Source organism: Miscanthus floridulus, chromosome 18 (assembly GCF_019320115.1).
Source record: "Miscanthus floridulus cultivar M001 chromosome 18, ASM1932011v1, whole genome shotgun sequence".
Classification (NCBI taxonomy): Eukaryota; Viridiplantae; Streptophyta; class Magnoliopsida; order Poales; family Poaceae; genus Miscanthus; species Miscanthus floridulus.
In genome coordinates, this window is record NC_089597.1 from 39,707,023 (window position 1) to 39,728,006 (window position 20,984).

The window sequence follows — 20,984 nt, forward strand, 5'->3', positions numbered from 1 at the left end:
CAATGCCAGGACGCTGTGTAAGGCCTCGAAGTACCCAACAAGCTTTGTAACAGTCAGTGTGCCATCCGGATGCAATATGTGCCTATAGACCCACTTGCCTGTAACAATATTAGTGCCAGGAGGAGGAGGAACAAGATCCCATGTATGATTTGCTTGGAGGGCTGTGAATTCCTCTTGCATAGCATCGCGCCAATTTGGATCGGCCAAAGCACCACGGTAGGTCTTCGGAACAGAAGACAAAATAGTGGCCTGCAGATTCATAGGTGTCCTGGGCTGTCGAAAACCTTGCTTGCCTTGAGTAACCATGACATGATCATTTGCAGCAGGTGTTATTCGAATGGCACCCTGTGGAAGAGAGCCCCGCCGCAGGCACAGCACTAGGCGAGGGTACAACGCCACCACGAGCGCTGGCGGCGCTGGATGCCATTGCTGGGGGCGACCCAGAGGCCGCTACTGAGGGCGACCGAGGTCCAGCACCGGCCGAAGAACCTCCTCCAGCACCCTCTAAAGATCCAGCAGGGTGGTCCAAGTTCCCGCTGGCAACAACCCGAGAGGCATCGGGTGCAGCGGGAGGTAATCCAGAGCCGGCCACACCAGGTCCTGGGACTCCAGTACCTGCAACACCAGTACCTGCAACAATGGGTGAAGGAACAGGGCTAGACACATAGTCAAACTCTGACAGGAAGTCAAGGTTAGAGAGTACAAGGGAATACAAAGAGATGGGAAATAAAGAGACTATAACTCTACAACTCTTAATATGCTAACAGATACAACTCCACTGCAATTGTATTTGTATCTCACTGCTGCAATCTAAACAGCAATACAGAACTCTTTTAAAAAAGAATAGAAAGAATAAGTAAAACTTCTTTAATTTTGACATTTGCAACATCAAATTCCACCCTGAACAACTATAGTCACATTTGCAATGTCTTTATAGTGTTTATTGTACTTTTTATAAATTTGGTCAAACATAAAAAAAATAACTTAAAACAAAAACAATGCACCTTACATATATTTTGTAATGGATAGAGTAGTATCGATCTCGTGCACCAGCTGTGATTAAACCGATCATCCATACAATTAATCTTGAGCAGGTAAGTCTTTGCTGTCGTCGCTAAGAAAAGGATAGTCTGTATAGCCAATGACAGGGTCTTGTGTGTAAAAGGTGGAGCGATCATACTTGTTCAGGGTCACATCTAACTCAAACCTCTTAGCTAGGTCCGGATTGGCCAAGAAGTGCCTTCCGTATGCGACGAGGTCCGCGTAGCCCTCGGCAACCACCTTGTTTCCTTCCTCCCTGTCATAACCACCAACGACGATGAAGGTGCCATTGAACACCGTCCTGAATGGTAGGAGTCTATGCGGAATCTGCCTACGGTCATCGACGATGGACATCCGAGGCTCTACCATGTGGCAATAGAGAAAACCCTCATGCTTGTTCAGCTGCCGCACCATGTAGTCGCCGAGTGCCGAGGGGTCGGAATCCGCACAGTCCATGTAATCCGCGAAAGGGGAAAGCCTAATGCCAACCCGATTCGCACCGACTTCATGGACCAGAGCGTCGATGATCTCAACCACGAAGCGGCACCGGTTCTCCACGCTGCCACCGTACTTGTCGGTGCGGTCGTTGGCGCCATCCTTCATGAACTGCTCCAGGAGGAATCCATGTGCTCCGTGGATCTCCACGCCGTCGAACCCGGCCTCAATCGCATTCCCTGCGGCACGTCTGAAGTCATCGACGATCCCTGGGATCTCGTCGGTCCGCAGCCGGCGTGGCTTGGAGAACACCGTGCCAGACTCGGCGTCAGGGGGGAGCTGCTTGTCCGTGCTCGAGATGGGCGCTTGACCGTCTGGCTGAAAATCTGCCAGTGGTTCACAAAGGGATTAGCAACGGGATCACTCAAACGAGCTGATACTAAACTTGCGCTCGATCACGTACCGTTGGTTGAGGCCCTTCCGGCGTGCGCAATCTGGCAAAAGAAGAGCGCGCCCTTGCGGTGGACAGCGTCGACAATGGGCTTCCACGCCGCGACCTGCTCCTGCGTCCAGATGCCAGGGGACCCCGGGAAGCCCTGCGCGGTGGCAGACACACTCGTGCCCTCGGTGATGAGCAGGCCGCCCCTGGTGGCGCGCTGCGAGTAGTACACGGCGGCGTGCGGCTGCGGCATGCTCCCGTAGGCCCGGCACCGCGTCATCGGCGCGAGCACCACACGGTGGGAAAGCTCGAGCTGCCCCATCTTGTACGGCGTCATCAGCGGGATCACTTCTTGTTCTTGGTGCCCCATCTTTGCTTGTACGTACTCAAACTGCTACCTTGCTTTTGCTTTGCCTCTGCTGCTTGCTTGCTTGCGTCAAAGCTATTCCTGTTTGGTTTTGCTCTGCCCCTGCCTCATCTTTCGACGGAAATTTATACGTTGCTCCAACCAATAGCTCATTGCCTCCGGCGGCTAGCTCCCATATTTCTCGTTTACTCGGCTTCCTGTACTCCAACGGCCGACCCGTCGTCGAAAGTCGTCACCACTTCCGTCATCCATTAGTTTGTTATTTGTTGTCCGTCATCCATGAGTTTGTTATTTGTTGTGGCCGTTGACGGACGAATGGATGGTGGATGCAGTGCGGACTGCTGACTCTGAAGCGCCAGTCATCAGGAGGAGACCGAGTAGAGGTGAGCGAGGCAGCTTATCTACTACTACTGTACTACGTAATGCTACACGTACCCATCTTTAAATCCTTGGCGGATCATCTGTGCGGACCGTGCGGCTAGGACAGCCCCGGAAGTCCAATGACCCAAACTAAAACAAACCGGTAATGACTTCTATGTTCTATTATATGTTCACGCCATTATATATAGTACTTAAACAAATGACCAGCCCCCGGACGTCTGGCGCGAGGACGAGTCCGGAAGCCCGCACAGCTTACCCCCATGCACTGATTTTATTCTCGACCCGCACGCGCACCCATCCTGTTGTAGCGCCCACGCGTCCACACGACTCGTCTCGCACGCGCAGCCCGCCCTGTTCGTCTCGATTCGAGGCTGTTCACCCTATCCCACAAACACACACCCCGCCCCAGTCGTGCCCCGACCGGCGGCCAACAGTGCACCCCGTCCACATGACACCAGCACACCGTGCACCCTGTCCGCTGGCCCCAGCTCACGGCGTCCATCGTTTCCCAGCGCCATGCCGTGCCACCATCACTCACCACGCCCCTTGACTCTTAGAACAACACGAAACACTTGAATGCAACATCCGTATGAAACAGATGAAACATCTAGAACATACACTTGCAACATATATATGAAACATATGCAACATCAGATAAAAACACTTGCAACTTGCAACATGAAAACACTTACTGCAACATAGGACTGAAACGGCTGAAACATTTGGATCATATTCTTGCAATATATGTGTGAAACATATGCAACATCCAGATCGGAATGCTTGCAACATACGTCTAGAATAGATGAAACATTTTGAACAACACCTCTGAAACACTTGCAACATGCCCCTGAAACACTAGCAACATGTGCAACATCCACGATCTACTTTTGCAATATCCATATGAAACAATTACAACATACCTTTGAAATATTTGAAACACTTGAAACATACGCTTGCAACATACGCTTTCATCGCAACATCTCCTTGCCGAGGTCGTGCGTCACGGCGTCGACAACGACCACAACCTTCTGGTGGGGAACGGCAGCGGCGACGACACCTCAACAACACCCAACCAGAGCACCCGGCGCGCAGCAAGCTGCAGCGGGTACGACAGGGGATGGAGCATGGTGCAGCGATGGAGGGGGTGCGGTGTGGGATAGGAGCACGGCGCTGGATGGGGGAGCCACGCGGCGTGAGATTTTCAGCCTAACGGACAGGCGCCCATCGCGAGCACGGACAAGCAAATCTCCCCTGATGCAGAGCCTGGCATGGTGTACTCCAAGCCACGGCGGCTGCGGAAGGACGAGATCCCTCGTATTGTCGATGACTTTAGGCGCGCCGCGCGGAATGCCATCGAAGCCGGGTTCGATGGAGTGGAGATCCATGGCGCAAACAGGTACCTCCTCGAGCAGTTGATGAAGGATAGCGCCAACGACCGTGACGATGAGTATGACGGAAGCCTCAAGAATCGGTGCCGCTTCACGGTCGAGGTGGTCGACGCCGTGGTCTGTGAGGTTGGTGCTCATCGTGTGGGTATCAGGCTTTCTCCATTCCTTGACTACATGGACTGCGTAGACTCCGACCCTGTGGCACTCGCCGACTACATGCACTACTAGAAACGGAATCTTTGCCGAGTGCAAATTTTTTTGCCGAGTGTCAAAAATCGAGCACTCGGTAAAGACCTTCTTTGCCGAGTGCCGCACTCAGCAAAGAATTGCACTCGACAAAGAGCTCTTTGCCGAGTGTCGGGCACTCGACAGAAAAAAGGCTCTCGGCAAAGGACTTCTTTACCGAGTGCTAGGCTCTCAGCAAAAGCACGGCACTCGGCATAGGCTCCCCCGCGTAACGGTGTTCGGCCACGTCCTTTGCTGAGTGCCTGCTGTTAGGCACTCGGCAAATAAGGTTTTTTTTAATTTTCTTTGCCGAGTGTCCTAGATCTGGCACTCTTTTTAGGCAAAGTTTTTTTTTGGAAAATACTTTGTTGAGTGCCCCCGATCTGGCACTCGGTAAAGGTTTTTTTTAAAAAAAAATCTTTGCCGAGTGTCCCAGATCGGCACTCGACAAAGATTTTTTTTCGGAAAATACTTTGCCGAGTGCCCCTGACACGGCGCTCGGCAAAGAATTTTTTTTTCGAAATGTCTTTGCCGAGTGCCCCTGGGAAGGCACTCGGCAAAGACGGATTTTTTTTAAAAAAAATTGAAAACCCTCTTTGCCGAGTGCCTTATTCTTGGCACTCGGCAAAGATCCCCTTTGCCGAGTGCCATCTCCCGGCACTCGGCAAAGAATTTTTTTTTGCCTCCAAATTTTTTGTGCAGCCCTTTTAAGGTACTAGGAACTCATAGTTAGAATTTGGGGATTTCTTGTGACTTTTTGATATATTTAGTTACTTTATTTCGTTTACTTGAATTTTTTTGAAAAATACAAATTTGAACTGCACGTGGTACGAATAATGGAATTTAATGATTCAAAAATGATAGTCATGTTACTGAGCGTAGTGTGAGGCCGTATCCAGGAACGGACCCGAAATTTCGAACATCTTGTTCACGAAACATGACCGCGAACTTGCATGCGAAGTGTTTCTAAATTCTATAAAAAGCAAACGAAGTCCAAAAATCATGAAACTTGTTGAGATGTCGTGATATCGTATGTGGAGGCTATGATAAAAATTTGAGAAGGTTTGGTGCACGTTGTCATGTACGATGCTTATAAACCAGGACATCTCCACATGTGATATCTGATACAACGTCTCCCATTCGAAAGAGATACGGTTAGAGGTATGCAGATCTTTGCATATCTATGACTGTATCTGTTTTGGATTGTCCACGTTTTTTGGACAGCCCGCGGATGCGTAGATGGGTTAGTTTCCATGGTCTGCTCCGGTCCGAGACAGAGTTTCGGCATTACCTCCATGTTGTTCTCTGGATACGCACTCTTCTTTGGCAGGACGTGTATCTAGAGAACAGTGGGAAGGTGCTGCCAAAATTCTATCTCGGATAGGAGTAGAGCATGGAAACTAACCTCATCTACACATCCACAGGTGGGATTAGGACCTATCCTCACCTATTAGACAGTAGGAACACCATGTAGATGCAATTGATGGTTACATTACTCACTGATACATATGTTAGAGGATGGATGACCGTTAGTGGATGTACATGGATTGGAGAAGTCAGAGTGATTACACCACGGAATGGATGAACAAGACCGATGCTTTCTTGAACAGTGCATTTGGCAAGGCTGCTAAAGGACATTGCCTAGTTTTGTGTCCCTGTAGCAAATGTGGAAACAGGAGAAGGGTAAACAAGGTGGAAATGGGTAAACATTTTGTGAAGAATGGATTTACACCGGACTACACCCGGTGGGTCCACCATGGTGAAGTCCATCGTATGAGAGAGGAGGTGGTGAGACCACGGGTGGAGGCTTTTGATGTTGATGCCGGGGTAGCGGACATGTTAGATGACTTTCACCAAGGATAGTTCGATGAGGGATGTGAGAAGGAGGAGATGGAGGCAGTTGCATAGACGTTCTACGAAGTGATGGACTCGGCACAGAAACCCCTTCACGATCGGTCAACGGTGTCTCAACTGGATGCCATTGGACGCTTAATGGGGTTGAAGTCTGAGTTAAACTTGAGTCGACCTGGCTTCGATAAGATGTTGGCCATGATTGGCACCCTGCTTCCGGAGGGCCGCATTCTGCCAAAGAGCATGTACGAGTCACAGAAACTCCTTCGTGCACTTAAGATGCCGTATGAGCAGATACATGCTTGTCCGAAGGGGTGCGCCCTATTTAGGAAAGAACACGAGCATGCAAAGTTCTGTCCAAAGTGTAAATCCTCCAAGTACCTAGAGGTAGACTCTGATGATGGCCAGAAAAGGCAACTTACGATCCCCATGAAAATCCTATGGTACCTTCCGTTCCTACTGAGGATCCAACGGCTATACATGACCGAGGAATCCACGAAACAGATGACATGACACAAAAATGGCAAACGGTACAATCTTGACAAGATGGTACATCCATCCGATGGTGAAGCTTGGATCTGCTTTAATGACAAACATCATGACAAAGCAGATGAAGCTCGTAATGTACGTGTCGCGCTGGCAACAGATGGGTTCAATCCTTATGGAATGATGTCTGCCCCATACAAATGTTGGCCCATCTTCATTATCCCCCTTAATCTCCCCCCGGTGTCTCCTTTCAATGACATAACGTATTCTTGTCGTTGATAATTCCTAGACACCCAGGGAGTAATATGGGTGTGTTCATGGAGCCCGTGTTTGATGAATTGGTCCATGCTTGGGACGAAGGGGGTATGGACATACGATCGAGCTACAAAGACAACCTTCAAAATGCACGTTTGGTACCAGTACTCCCTGCATGACTTCCTAGCATATGGGATATTCTGCGCCTGGTGTGTTCACGGGAAGTTCTCATGCCCAATATGCAAGGAAGGTGTGAGGTTCATTTGGTTGCAGAAGGGTGGTAAGTATTCGTCATTCGACAGACATCATCAATTCCTACCTCTTGCCCATCCATTCAGACAAGACATCAAAAACTTTATGAAAGGTGTCAAAGTGACAAACCCTGCACCACAGATGATGACTAGTGCCGAGGTTCATGCTCAGATAGATGCTCTCATGCCCAATGAACAAGGTGGTTTTGTGGGATATGGTGAGCAACATATGTGGATTCATATCTCGGGCATGACGAGGCTCCCCTATTTCGATGACCTTCTACCACATAACATTGATGTAATGCACACTGAAAAGAATGTCGCCGAGGCACTTTGGGCAACACTCATGGACACTGAAAAGTCTAAGGATAACCCTAAGGCTAGAGTGGACCTAGCAATGTTGTGCGATAGACCAAATCAAGAGATGCAGCCTCCTAGTCGTGGCAAGACCTGGAGAAGCCTAAGGCCGATTTTGTCTTGAAAAAGGACCAAAGGAGGGAAGTACTTGAATGGATCAAGACGCTAATGTTCCCTAATGGGTATGCAGCGAATCTAAAGAGGGGAGTGAACTTAGGCACTCTGCGAGTAAACGGGATGAAGAGTCATGACTACCACATATGGATTGAGCGGCTTCTTCCGGCAATGGTTCGAGGCTATGTCCCGGAGCATGTCTGGCAAGTGCTGACAGAGTTGAGCTACTTATTTCGCTAGCTTTGTGCCAAGGAGCTCTCTCGGACTGTCATTGATGACTTGGAAAGAGCGGCACCCGTATTGCTCTGTAAGTTGGAGAAGATCTTTCCAGCCAGCTTCTTCTTGCCGATGCAGCATTTGATTGTGCACCTCCCGTATGAGGCACGGATGGGGGTCCCATGCAGAACCATTGGTGCTATCCAATCGAGAGATGTCTGAAGACTCTTCGCAAAAAATGTAGAAATAAAGCCAAAATTGAGGCTTCCATTGCAGAGGCATACATTCTAGAGGAGGTGTCAAACTTCACAGAGAAATACTACACTGAGAAACTTCCTAGCGTTTATAATCCACCCCCTCGTTATAATGCTGGCGAAAATGAATCGAACCTCAGCCTTTTCCAAGGGCAACTCAGAAAGCGCAAGTGCATCAACCATTAAGCAATTGAAAAATGAAGAGTGGTGTAGTATCATGCTATATGTGTTGACCAACCTTGTCGAGGTGCAGCCGTTCATTGGGTAAGTTCTGAACGAACTTGTTTCATTTTGTTGTATGTCCTTGTTTCTTCATCCAACCCCCTTGTTTCTTGTTGGTACAGGGAATTTCTTCGTCAATCCTAGCATGGATCAAGGTAACCTACCTCGTAAGAAAATGATACCCTTCTTTCACAGGGTGCGGGACCAGGGAGCCCTGATTTCATTTGTTGGTTCAAACAGAAAGCCCAAACTGATGTGTCTATAAGTGACGAGCTGAGACAGGTTGCAAATAGCTATGATGTTAGGGTCAAGTCATTTACCAGTTATGACGTGAATGGATATCATTTTCGCACGGCAAGCTACGAGTAGAGTCGGCCCAATCGAAAAACCACAAACAGCGGAGTTGTTACGCCCGGCACTGATGGACTCGACTATTATGGAAGAATTGAATAAATCTATGAACTATCATTCTATGGTTCCAAACCTCTTACTCCTGTCATATTCCAATGCCACTGGTTTCATCCTGGAGTAACGAGACGGACCCCTAAGCTTGGGCTAGTCGAAATTCGATAGGATTCCGTCTATCCAGGAAAAGATGTCTACATTGTGGCTCAATAGGCCGTCTAGGTTTATTATACGTCATACGCGTGAAAAGATGCCGAGCATCTTAAGGGTTGGTTTATTGTGCACAAGGTATCGCCACACGGTAAACTACCTGTCCCAAACGATGAAGATTACAACTTCAACCCAAACACATATGATGGAGAGTTCTATCAAGAAGACGAACTACAAGGGAGGTTTGACATAGACTTAACTGAAGAGATAGGAATGGAAGTAGACAATGAAAGGGATGATGACGAGGACGCTGGAGATGAGGTGCGAAATCTGAAGGACATACAAATGCTTGAGCGATTACGTTTAGGCAATGACAATGAAGACAACATTTCTCCTTCGGATAGTGTTGATGAGTTGGACAATGTTGATAGTGATGACGAGACCTATGATCTAGCTAATCTCAATCATGAAGATTATTTCTAATACATGTAATACTATGTTTTTTGTAATTATGTTTTGTTCATTTTTGCACCTATTTCTAATTACGTCTTGTTTTTCTTTTTTGTTGCAGGTGATTGAACAAAGATGGCGGGCGACCGTCATAGGTCCGTGAACTCAATTTACCAAAGACCACGCTGGCTGCAGGAGGAGGGGTGGCGGAGGGATTGGACAGGAGGAGGAGGAGGAGCGCCAGACGTAGGAGGGGGTCGTCTCCTCCCACGCCGCATGAGGAGCCGGAGGAGGAGTTGGCGCTCGTGGATGAGTCAGACGATGAGCTGGTTCGGCAGACAGACAAGGAGGGGCTGCACGAGGACGACAAGTTGGAGGCGGTAGGCACGGGTTCCGCTTCCTCCGACTCCTCTTCGAGTGTCTACTTGCGTGGTCCCGCGAGCCTCCCACATGTTCTGCTTCCTCACCAACGCCCAGTGATTCACCCTGAAGGGCAAAAGTAAGTAACTTTATATGTTATCACCACTACTTCATATGATATGATGAAAAAAAACTAATAATTTTTCTTAATCACTTGTGCAGGAACTGGGTGGTTGTGTCGGGTGGTAACGCACGGCTAGTCAATGGCATCCTGGGTCTTCTGTGCAGGCAACACTTCATCGGCATTGTCACGTACGCATCGAAGACGAAGCCGGCCTACTTGTTTGACCACTACGCCATCGCCACCGATGTGGAGTACCCCAACAAGGCGGCGTGGGTGAAGGCAGAGCTTTGGGTAAGTCTCCTCGCACAACATTGCTCAATATGTCGCATTCATTGGACTTTTCTTGAAATAATGAATAGATACATCACTTTTGTATGCAGACTTATTATAGATGCGATGAGGGATTTGAGGCCAGGGCGGAGCAGGTGACTACCAAAGCCTATAAAAAACTCGTCTTCGACATGCATCATGAGGTGCGCATCCAGGCCATCGTAACCTACTATGGGTCAAAGCTTGGAGAGAGGAAAACCAAGAAAGATGCAAGAGAGATGCAACTGACCCGGGAGTAGTACCTTGAGGTAAATGAAGAACATCAATATTGATTCATTTTGAGATTAAGTTGGTTTAATTTGATCTTCTTATATATCCAATACTTGATGACGTGTAGATGATTCCCTAGTGGTGCCAAGCATATCCCGAGTGTTGGGCGATGATGGTGGAGAGGTGGTTCACGGAGGAGTACATCAAGATGCATAGGGATGCCCGGGATCGTTGTATGTAGATGCAAGGTCCAGCACACCATCAAGGCAGCCATAGCCTCGCCGGATACAAATAAGCATGGGTACGCGAATTCATTTATCTATTGTGACGCTCAGTTCTGCCTGATTTCTAATCATCGTGCTGTCTTTCTCGCAGTCGGCGTCACATAGTGGTCAGGCTTGCTCAGACTTCTAGGCATGGTGTATGGCCCACAAGGGCAATGCGATGTTCGACATCTCCTTCAACCTGGAGGACCCGCCCGAGGCATACACGAACCCGAGCGTCCACTCCCGCATCAGTGAGTACACTAAGGTGGCGAGGTAGCTCCATGGGTCAGACCATGATCCGAGCACCCAGGACTTCGATGGAGAGGCCATCATGAGGGCAGGGCAAGGCAAGAAGCATGGACGGTTCTGGCTTGGCGACGGCGTCATCGACACGGCCTCTACTCCCTCTCTCTCCTAGATCCGAGCACGGAGCACGAGCGAGAGCCCGGCCATTCGCACACGGCCGACCGCTGCACAGCACCGAGTCGACGCACTCGAGGTTATTCCTGTTTTACTCGTCATACATTGATCTTTACACACCTTAATTAGCTTTGCATTACTGAAATATTGGAGTGAAATATTGTAGGCCCAGCTGGAACAAGAAATAAGGCAATGTCAGGAGCTGGCGGCCCAGCTGGACGCCGAGCGGACCGAGCGACAGGCCCAGGCACAGAGGCTGACGGACATTACAGAATTCCTACAAGGGCTTGAGCAACGTGTGGGCTTCTCTCTACCAGCTGGGCTGTTGGTTCCACCTCCGCCTCCGCGTCCTGCAGCTGCAGCTACTCCTGTAAGTATGAAAGTTTTTTACTTTCGCTTGTGCTTTGCTTGTGTGGCCTCTACCTTCCTAGATTAGCTATCTAAATAATCTTGTCTCATATGCAATCTTTACTCCTTTGTGCAGTCTCCATCTGATGGTGGTTCGAATAATCCACCTCATGCACCTCCGAATGATGGAGCTGGGCCTTCACCACAGTCGCAGTGGCCGAGATGAGTGTACGTTGTATTTTTTCATTTATTGTTCACTTGATGATGGACATGTGATATACTTGTGATGCACTTGTGGACTTTGATGGACTTGTGGATTTATTTGGATGGACTTGAGCACTTGTTATTATATATGTGATATATATTGTGATGGATGTGATATGCGCGGATCGATGTGTGGATGGATGAGATATATATGTGATGGATGGGATATATATGTGATGAATGAGATATATGATTGTATGAATTTATTTGTCATGATGGAATGTAAAAAAATAAAAAATGACCGTTTTGAGTCACTTGGCCGTTATCGGGCACTCAGCAAAGACTTTTATCGGACACAACGTGCACGAAATCTTCTGAAATTTTTATCATAGCCTCCACATATGATATCACGATATCTCAACAAGTTTCATAATTTTCAGACTTCGTTTGCTTTTTATAAAATTTAAAAACACTTCGCATGCAAGTTCACGGTCATATTTCATGAACAAGATGTCCGAAATTTCGGGTCCGTTCCTGGATAGGCCTCACACTACACTCGGTAACATGACTATCATTTTTTCAATCATTAAATTCTATTATTCGTACCACGTGCAGTTCAAAATTATATTTTTCGAAAAAATTCAAGTAAATGAAATAAAGTAACTAAATATATCAAAAAGCCATAAAAAATCCCCAAATTCTAACTAGGAGTTCCTGGTTCTTTAAAAGGGCTGCACAAAAAATTTGGAGGCCAAAAACAAAAAAAAACTTTGCCGAGTGCCGAGGCATGGCACTCGGCACAGGGGTCTTTGCCGAGTGCCACGGATAAGGCACTCGGCAAAGAGGGCTTTGAATTTTTTTAAAAAATTTTCTCTTTGCCGAGTGCCTTGATAGGGCACTCGGCAAAGACATTTTAAAAAAATTAAATCTTTGCCGAGTGCCGTGCCAGGGGCACTCGGCAAAGTAGTTTTTTTTTTAAAAAAAAAGACATTTTAAAAAAAATCTTTGCCGAGTGCTGTGCCAGGGGCACTATGCAAAGTATTTTTTTAAAAAAAATATTTGCCGAGTGCCAGATCTGGGACACTCGGCAAAGAAATTTTTAAACAAATTTAAAATCTTTGCCGAGTGCCAGATCTGGGACACTCGGCAAAGAATTTTTTTTTAAAAAAAATTAAATCTTTGTCGAGTGCCTAATAGCAGGCACTCGGCAAAGAAGGACGTGGCCGAACACCGTTACGCGGGTCAGCCTATGCCGAGTGCCGCGCTTTTGCCGAGAGTCTGGCACTCGGCAAAGAAGTCCTTTGCCGAGTGCATTTTTTTGCCGAATGCCCGATTTTTGACACTCGACAAAGAATTTTGCACTCGGCAAAGTCTATGTTTCCAGTAGTGCTTGCTCTCTGCTAGTTTTTTTTGAGAGGATACTCTCTGCTAGCTAGCTCTTGCTTTGTGCAAGGGGAAGGTTAAGGCCCAGGAGTACTTATAGGTGCCGCGGTGCACCTTGGTGTGTGTTTTTTTAGTCTGTCTACTGTACAGATGTGTGTTTTAACATAAGTCAACATATAGTTGTTAGATGTATGTAAAACACACAGATTTCAACATAGGAAAAACCACGTGTTTCAGCCAAAGCTAGCACATGGTTGTTGGCTGCTTAAAAAACACACGAATTCCAACAGATAAAAACCATGTGCTTTAGGAGAAGCAGCACACGATTGTTGGCTGCCTAAAAACACATGGGACACTGGGAGCTTCTCTGGCACCTGTAGGATCAATCAGAATGCTCACAAGTTTCACTTAAGGATAAACACGAGTAACGCAATTAGCCAATTACAATACACATGTGACAAACGGTAACACTAATGCTGGCAACTGACAACCAAACGGTTATTCAAAGCAGAGCTTCTTTTTCGAAAACAAAAAATAACATAGATTGCGACTCGTCCAAATTGCATTTAAAAAAGGAAAAACAACAGGGCTTGCGACATGTCCAAATTGCATTCAGAGTGCGTCGGGCAGAGATTCAAATTAGCGTGGCGCACACATTTGGCACTCATTGGAATTACTGAGCGAGAGCCGAGAATAGAGTCATAGACGGCAACACAACAGAGAAACAGTAGGAAGCAATCCCAGACACAGACTGTACTACAACTAGTTGACAGCAAGCACGGGACAGAACCTTCTCCCACTGTAAACTAATTTACACAAGCATCTAGTTGATGAACATCAAACAATGACATAATGCTGATCTATTTTAACACAGTTCTAGCCTTCTAGGAGCGTCCCGTCCATAGCATAGGAGAAGGGCTTCTATTGTTTGGAGGAAAGTCATCTATAACTAAATCATGGAAGGCAATGGAGATTAACTTAACTAACAACACATATTTCCATCCGCGGCTCTCTCACTAACACACGAAAACACATACAAACAAGAAATCACAAAAATCTGATGTGTATGGACACAGAGACAATAAACAATTTACAATTCTATTTATGTAACTGATAATTTGCAATTAAGACCGAAACAAGAACAACACATGAGTTATTGAAGACAAGATGAGGCTACCAAAAGTAAGTAGGCATAACCAAGCATGCAGGAATTCAGATCCTCAAACATGCAACTAAACTAATAGGTACAATATTTCTATTCTCCACGTTATAGAACTAATGATAAAACTAGAAGACCATGCTTCCTAAATGCACATTAGCCTTCAAAAATCAGGTAACAAAGCATGAAATGAAGCAGTCAGCCATATAATTCATCTACAAGCACTGATCCAGGTTAGAGCAATATTATTCATCGTCAAACAATCTAAATGACGCTACACTTGGACTATTAGAGTAAAGAGTTTTCCTAGCGCAAGCTTTCTGAACATATGTTTTTCCTGCTTAATGAAATGTAAAAAGGAAAACAAAATAGTGGAAAAGTTACATATAAAGACTGGATATTGCACATGTTAAACACCATAATTGTAATAATTTAAGTGTGCAATTTACTACTTATAAATGTGCAATCAAGAAATGGATACTGCACACATATTTATTCATTTTATTGTACAATATATGCAATACACAGTTAAAAGATGTGAGTTCCTACTATTCTACTTAAATTGTCCCTTGTATCTCTTCAACTATAGATCAAATAAGCCATTGAACAAGCACACCAAGCAAAAACCAGTTCTATAGATCAAGAGCAATCAGATCCAATAGTTGAGCTAACCCAAGCAAAAAAAGCAAGCACCATTGCTGACCATAAAAACCATTACACACAAATAACAGTAACAAACCGCCCTAATGCTCAAGCTGCTATACCATGGCGCGCAACACAGGCCGTAGCTAGCTCGCTTAACCCAACACGACAAACGTAAACTGCACCAATCTCTAATACTATGACCTACTCATTCTAGAACATTTTACCAATCAAGCAAATTGACACCACGTCATGTAGCAGCATAGGCAAAGCAGAACAACACAAACTACACGAAAGTTTGGCTTGGTAAAATAAAGCATCCAAAATTTGGCTTTGCTAGATTAAGCACTTAAGCAGCAAGCAGCGTAAATGTCTCCCCACCATTCTCTGCAGCCATATGCCCTCAACTGCAAGGGTTGGTGCAGTACGGCAGAGAAGGGGGTTGCCCAGTCATTCTCACCACCAATTGGAATTTTAGGGAAGTGATGATATCAGTTCAGTCAGAAAAAACATTCATATAGGACACAAGCAACATATATAAAGATTAAAAAAACAATTTCTGCTTCACGGTGTGCTTTGCTAGCCGACATAGCAAAGTGAACACTGACAATTATCTCATACTCATACCACAGCGGTTCGAATAGGATAGAAACAACAAATAATCAAGCAAATAGGTTAATCTTAACTTACAATTCAAGAAGATGCTTGAGATCACCAATAGTAAGACGAACTGGTCCAGAGAATTCATTATAGGAAAGAGATCTCTGTGCCACAATGAAGGAAGAAGCTAGTTACCATAATGAAGTGGCTGCAAGGCTGCATCCATACACATAACTAAGAATTCATAGCACTAGGCGTTGATCAAAGAACTAAAGATTGCAGCAAAGTTGATCAAAAATGTTGCAACTGACATCAGTTTTCAAGTAAATTTAGATTGCAAACACTGTTGAATTGTGAAAATGCAACACTAAAATGTACATCGGTGATAATATACTAAAAATGTACAGCAGCACTAAGCATATATCCTCTAAAATGGCAAGCTCCAAGTTCATAGAGACAGGACTACTATTCAGCAATGTAGCAATGTCCAGCATAAGCATATATACTGAAACTTAATGTATCAAACACAAATGGGTAAATCAACGCATCACTAGCACTGACATTCAGAGACAACCACGCACTGAATAGAGGAAAAATGAGATGTGTGTTGACACAAATCAGAATTAACAAAGTTCATGAAGTGTTAGCACAAATCACAAGAGACAATTTTTTTCTATGAAATGACAAAGACAAAAATAAGGTGTGTTGACACAAATCACAATTAACAAACTTGAAAGATGTGTTACCACAAAAAAATCAAAAGAGATAATTTTTGTGCCATAAGCACATGCAGCTATTGGAGATCACACTGGTACACTATTATAGAGAAATTATCATGAGCAAAAATCATGCACAAAAAATAGAAAAAACTTCTACATAAAATAACAAGGAGGAGTTTAGCTTCTGGGGTCTATATTATATTGATATGCAAGGACAAGGACAAAAATGAAATGTGTGTTGGCACAAATCAAAATTAACAAAGTTCATGAAGTGTTAGCACAAATCACAAGAGACAATTTTTTTCTATGAAAGGACAAGGACATAAACTTGGCTTGGGCAAGCATAAACCACAATAAACAAAGGAAAATGTGAGCTAGCACAAATGACAAGGACAAAAAAAGGGTGTGTTGCCACAAATCACAATTAACAAAGTTCAAGATGTGTTAGCACAAATCACAAGAAACAATTTTATTCTATAAATGGTAAGGACAAAAATTTGGTGCGTGCTGGCACAAATCACATTTTTTATCCAAACTAGAATGTAGAAGTAGCAATGATGTAACGACTTAAAAACCCTGTGCAATTTCTTCCATCGAGGGCCATATATCCCTGAAGTAGACTTCCTTGCCATCCTTTCCAATTCCAATGGGCTCTTTCTCAAAATCAATATCAACCTGAAAAGTACAACTTCTAATATTAACTACTACCCTGAAACCAGAAGCACAGATGTACTAAAGTTTATTGACCATGACAGCCCTAGAATAAGTTATGTGGGAGAAGACACAAACTTACACTTCCAGCAAGTGCATAAGCAACAAGAGGTGGCGAAGCAAGATAGTTAGCCCGAGTTAAAGGGTGCACACGACCCTCGAAGTTACGGTTACCCAACAAAACAACAGCAGCAACAACATATGTTCAAAAGAGGTAAGCGATAAGCCAATCATACAGAAAAAAACTAAAATTTGTTATAGCTAAATAGTCAATCATCATAGAATTAACTTACCATTTTCTGTAATGGCAGCTGATACAGATTCATCGAGATCACCAGAGTTTCCAATGCAAGTGGTACAGCCATAGCCAACAGTATGAAATCCTTGCTGGTTCAAGTATTCTTGAAGGCCACTGTAAATAGGAATCACCAGATTCAATTAAAACATGTCATCTCATACACAATGAAACTCTATGTTTCACTGTTCTTTATTAAACAATGACAAGATACCTCTGAAGCAAGTACTTTGTGTCAACTCCTGATCCAGGGGCAAGGCTTGTCTTCACCCATGGTTTAACCTAAAAACAAGTGCCATCTCACATCCGCAGAAAGCACAGAAAGACACTCAGCATAACAACCCATGATTACATTACTAGAGGACTAACCTCAAGACCCAACTCGTAGGCTTTCTTAGCTACAAGACCAGCACCAAGCATAACACTAGGATTTGACGTGTTTGTGCAGCTAGTTATTGCTGCTATAACAACACTACCATGCTTGATTTCTGCTGGCTACCCATGAAAGTCAAATTTGACAACCTTATCCTACGGCTCCTTTGGCACTGCAAATAGACACCTTTCGCTTACTGTTAGTTTTCTAAAGCAAATAGGGTTCACAGAAAAGATATAGTATGGTCCTAAGAACCTAGTGAGGCAGTGAAACCAAAGCTACATTCATCATCAGCACCTACTGCTACTGGGAAATGAAGCAGACATGCACAACACTGGTAAAGCCAGCAAGGATGACTTGTTTATCAGTATTAACAAAGATAGATGACAAACTAGGACACAACCACAAAATCATGACAAATATAAAATGCAATTTAGTAACAAATATACTAGCTCTAGCACAAATCACAAGTAACAATTTAGTAACAACGAGGCTAACGGTTCAACAACAGCATATTGCATATGCTTAGAACTAAAATTGCAGTGACTGATACTTGCAATCTACATTATAGCAAACTTCAATTATGTAACTGAATCTTTAAATTGTTTGGTTTACTGAATCTTTAAGTTGTCTGATCAGAAATAGTTCTTTGGTATCACTAAAGTACAACAAATGGCGAAAAGGAGAAAGGAGAGCCAAAACAAAGGTATAGATGCATCCAAGCTTGCATTGCCTTCAATGAACATGAACCAGCCAATGGCGTCGCTCTCTTTTCTTCTGGCCTGGCCGAAAGCCTAGCTGTAGCTGAGCCACAAGCCCACAACGGATCTACAAAAGCAACAGTAATAAAAATCAGAAAAAAATATATGCAACTAGAATCATAGAATAGACAAACTGTGACTAATAACTATCTATCAGAACATGTATATATCTATCTTTGTCCCATAAACAATCAACCAAATCTTCACTACCTAAAAGAGCAAGAACAACAAATGAACAGACAGTGATGACGCCACACACTGAGACTAATACATTCTACTAAAAGCACTAAATAGACATACTGAAACTACAACCGAATGTACTGAACCTTGTATGCAACAGAGGAAACAACACAAAAGAACTAAATCTGATTGAATCACGAGTTCAATAACTCATAAACAAAATAATGAAACTGAACAAAAATGAAACTGACAACGGAACTTAAATAAAACTGAAGCTGAACCTAAGATCTCTCAGTATACGTCTAGTTCAGATCTCGCATGAATGATTGTTCTGCTCACAGTTACTGAGAGATGTTACTAAGAAACTGAATACTAAAAACTAACATATACCGACAGATACTAAGAGATACTAAAAAACGAGATGGAAAACTAGAGGGAAAATAATATCAGATAAAGAAGGTTTACAATGACAAAAAAGAAAACTGAACTAAACTAAAGACTGAGCTAGCTAAACATGAAGCTAAACAAAAATGTAACTGAGGAAAATATTAATAATTTAATACTAAAATAAAAACAATCAAAACTAAACAGAATGAAAAGGAGCATTGCAGAATACAAATAATGTTAGTAGATATACTGTATCGTTACACCTCATACCTTAACAAAAAAATAGACAAATAATAAAGAAGCATTGTAGAACTATGTCACAGCTTAGGGTTGCACTGGAATGCAATGTGGCCACTGCCAGATTGAAAACATCACCACAAATACGTGTAAAGCATCCATGAGTTAATCATCCCAACTGGAATGCAAGCACAAATGCAAAAGACAAAACTAGCTATTGTCTCTCCAAGAAAAGAAACCCAGTGCTAAATGCATGGACAGTGAAATGATAACTGAATGTACACAGGATCCATCCAGCAGTTCAGACAATTTCAACAACAAAGAACATACTAGGAAAAGGTTGGTTTGCAACATACCTGCTACTGCTATTGCTAGCCCTCTTCAAGTTCTAGCTCTTCATCTGAAAAATAAAATTTTGTTTAGTTACCAGGAAAAGAAAATAATACAAAAAGATATCCCATAGTTTCAGATCCAAGTTTTATATCAAAAACTCAAACTGAAAGATACATAGACTAGCAGTGTCACATGCATGCATCTGGACATCTGGTACAGCAGGAAAGAAAACATTGCAGAAGCGACACCATCGCAAAATGCTGCTGCTGCTGTCTAGTGATAACTATCATAAAGCTTACTGCTGGCATTATTACTACCGTGTAAATTCATTAGAAAAATATTTAGTACAATATCTTGCCACAGCCAACAATTGTCAGTCGAAAATATTGCTTTCTGAACTAGCTATAACTGAACCTAAACATAAATGAAACTGAAAAAACTGTCAGTCGAAACACATTGAACTAATTAGTGCAAACTAATTATTAAAACTGAAAGATAAATGAAGTAAAGAAGCTAAACCTGAATGAAACTAAAATTTTGACAAAAAAAATCTGAAACCAATACTGAAAACTAAAATATCTAAACCTTAACCTGAACAAAATGTAACTAAACAAAATATTGCTTTCTGAACTAGCTAAAACTAAACCTAAACATAAATCAAACTGAAAAAACTGTAAGTCGAAATACATTGAACTAATTAGTGCAAACTGATTTTGAAAACTAAAAGATAAATGAAGTAAAGAAGCTAAACCTGAATGAAACAAAAAATTTCAATAACAAAAAACTCCGAAACCAATACTGAAAACTAAAATATCTAAAACTGAACCTGAACAAAATGTAACTGAACAAAATATTACTTTCTAAACTAGCTAAAACTAAACATAACAAAAAAGAAACTATCCGGTTAATGCACAACATGAATGGCATACTTCTAAAAGTGAACAAACCCCCAAAGCATACATGAAAGGAATACTAAACTCAACCGGGCATCATATAGCAATTTCAATATTTTTACTCTAAACTCGTATGCAAGCAAATCAAAATAGAACTAGCACATTCGATTAAGAGCGATAGGGAAATTTAATTCAATACAAGAAAACAGTACAAACTCAGCTGCAATATAGGAAATTCATCAAACAATAGATTGCTGAAACTTAATCTGTAAAACACAAAACGGTGAATCAACAAATCATTATCACTGACATTCAGAAACAACCACAAAAAATAGCTCCTCTAGCCGACCACCATCCCTCGCATCACCAAAACCGTGCTATGATTGCAATATTTACCTGCCTTGAAGCTAAGGACAGACAGCCACGCAAACAACAGAAACAGTCACTCCTGATTATATAGGATACTACCAGCTACTTGGTGGCCTGTATTATTTTCCAGATACAGGGGTTGTTTGTTTCACAGTCAGGCTCAGAGCTCTACTCAAACTCACAAGCTGTGCACGAGCATTTTCTTTCTCAAAAGATACATACATAAAACTGAGCTGAGGATATAGATTACTACAATACAGAACCATATTGCACTGTGAGAAAAAAGACAAATCGAGGAGGAAAATGGTTCAACACCACCATATTGCATATGCTCAGAACTACAATTGCGGTGTCCGATACTTGCAATTTGCATTATTGTTGATTGCAATTATG

General features: G+C 43.5%; 2 protein-coding genes and 1 long non-coding RNA gene across 3 annotated transcripts; 1 reads left to right on the plus strand and 2 right to left on the minus strand.

Moving 5' to 3' along the window:
• Positions 1 to 733: 733 nt before the first annotated feature.
• On the minus strand, positions 734 to 2,285 carry LOC136521363 (12-oxophytodienoate reductase 1-like). Its single transcript, XM_066515096.1, has 2 exons — positions 1,940 to 2,285; positions 734 to 1,862 (listed from the first exon to the last, which is right to left on the minus strand). Exons 1-2 carry the CDS (start codon positions 2,283 to 2,285, stop codon positions 1,081 to 1,083), a joined length of 1,128 nt encoding a protein of 375 aa, XP_066371193.1. The 3' UTR covers positions 734 to 1,080.
• Positions 2,286 to 3,931: 1,646 nt separating this feature from the next.
• LOC136523684 (putative 12-oxophytodienoate reductase 4) lies at positions 3,932 to 4,279 on the plus strand. Its single transcript, XM_066517285.1, has one exon. It carries the CDS (start codon positions 3,932 to 3,934, stop codon positions 4,277 to 4,279), a length of 348 nt encoding a protein of 115 aa, XP_066373382.1.
• A 12,687-nt stretch (positions 4,280 to 16,966) lies between these two features.
• On the minus strand, positions 16,967 to 17,562 carry LOC136522971 (uncharacterized). Its single transcript, XR_010776032.1, has 3 exons — positions 17,428 to 17,562; positions 17,273 to 17,340; positions 16,967 to 17,175 (listed from the first exon to the last, which is right to left on the minus strand). It is a non-coding gene; the product is annotated as an uncharacterized lncRNA (long non-coding RNA).
• Positions 17,563 to 20,984: the final 3,422 nt, after the last annotated feature.

What these genes read in the sequence shown, in the direction of transcription:
- LOC136521363 (XM_066515096.1), bottom strand. Translation starts at nt 2,285, where the DNA reads ATGGGGCACCAAGAACAAGAAGTGATCCCGCTGATGACGCCGTACAAG. An exon ending in CGGAAGGGCCTCAACCAACG is followed by an intron (nt 1,863 to 1,939) that starts GTACGTGATCGA and finishes AACCACTGGCAG; the next exon opens with ATTTTCAGCCAGACGGTCAA.
- LOC136523684 (XM_066517285.1), top strand. Translation starts at nt 3,932, where the DNA reads ATGGTGTACTCCAAGCCACGGCGGCTGCGGAAGGACGAGATCCCTCGT.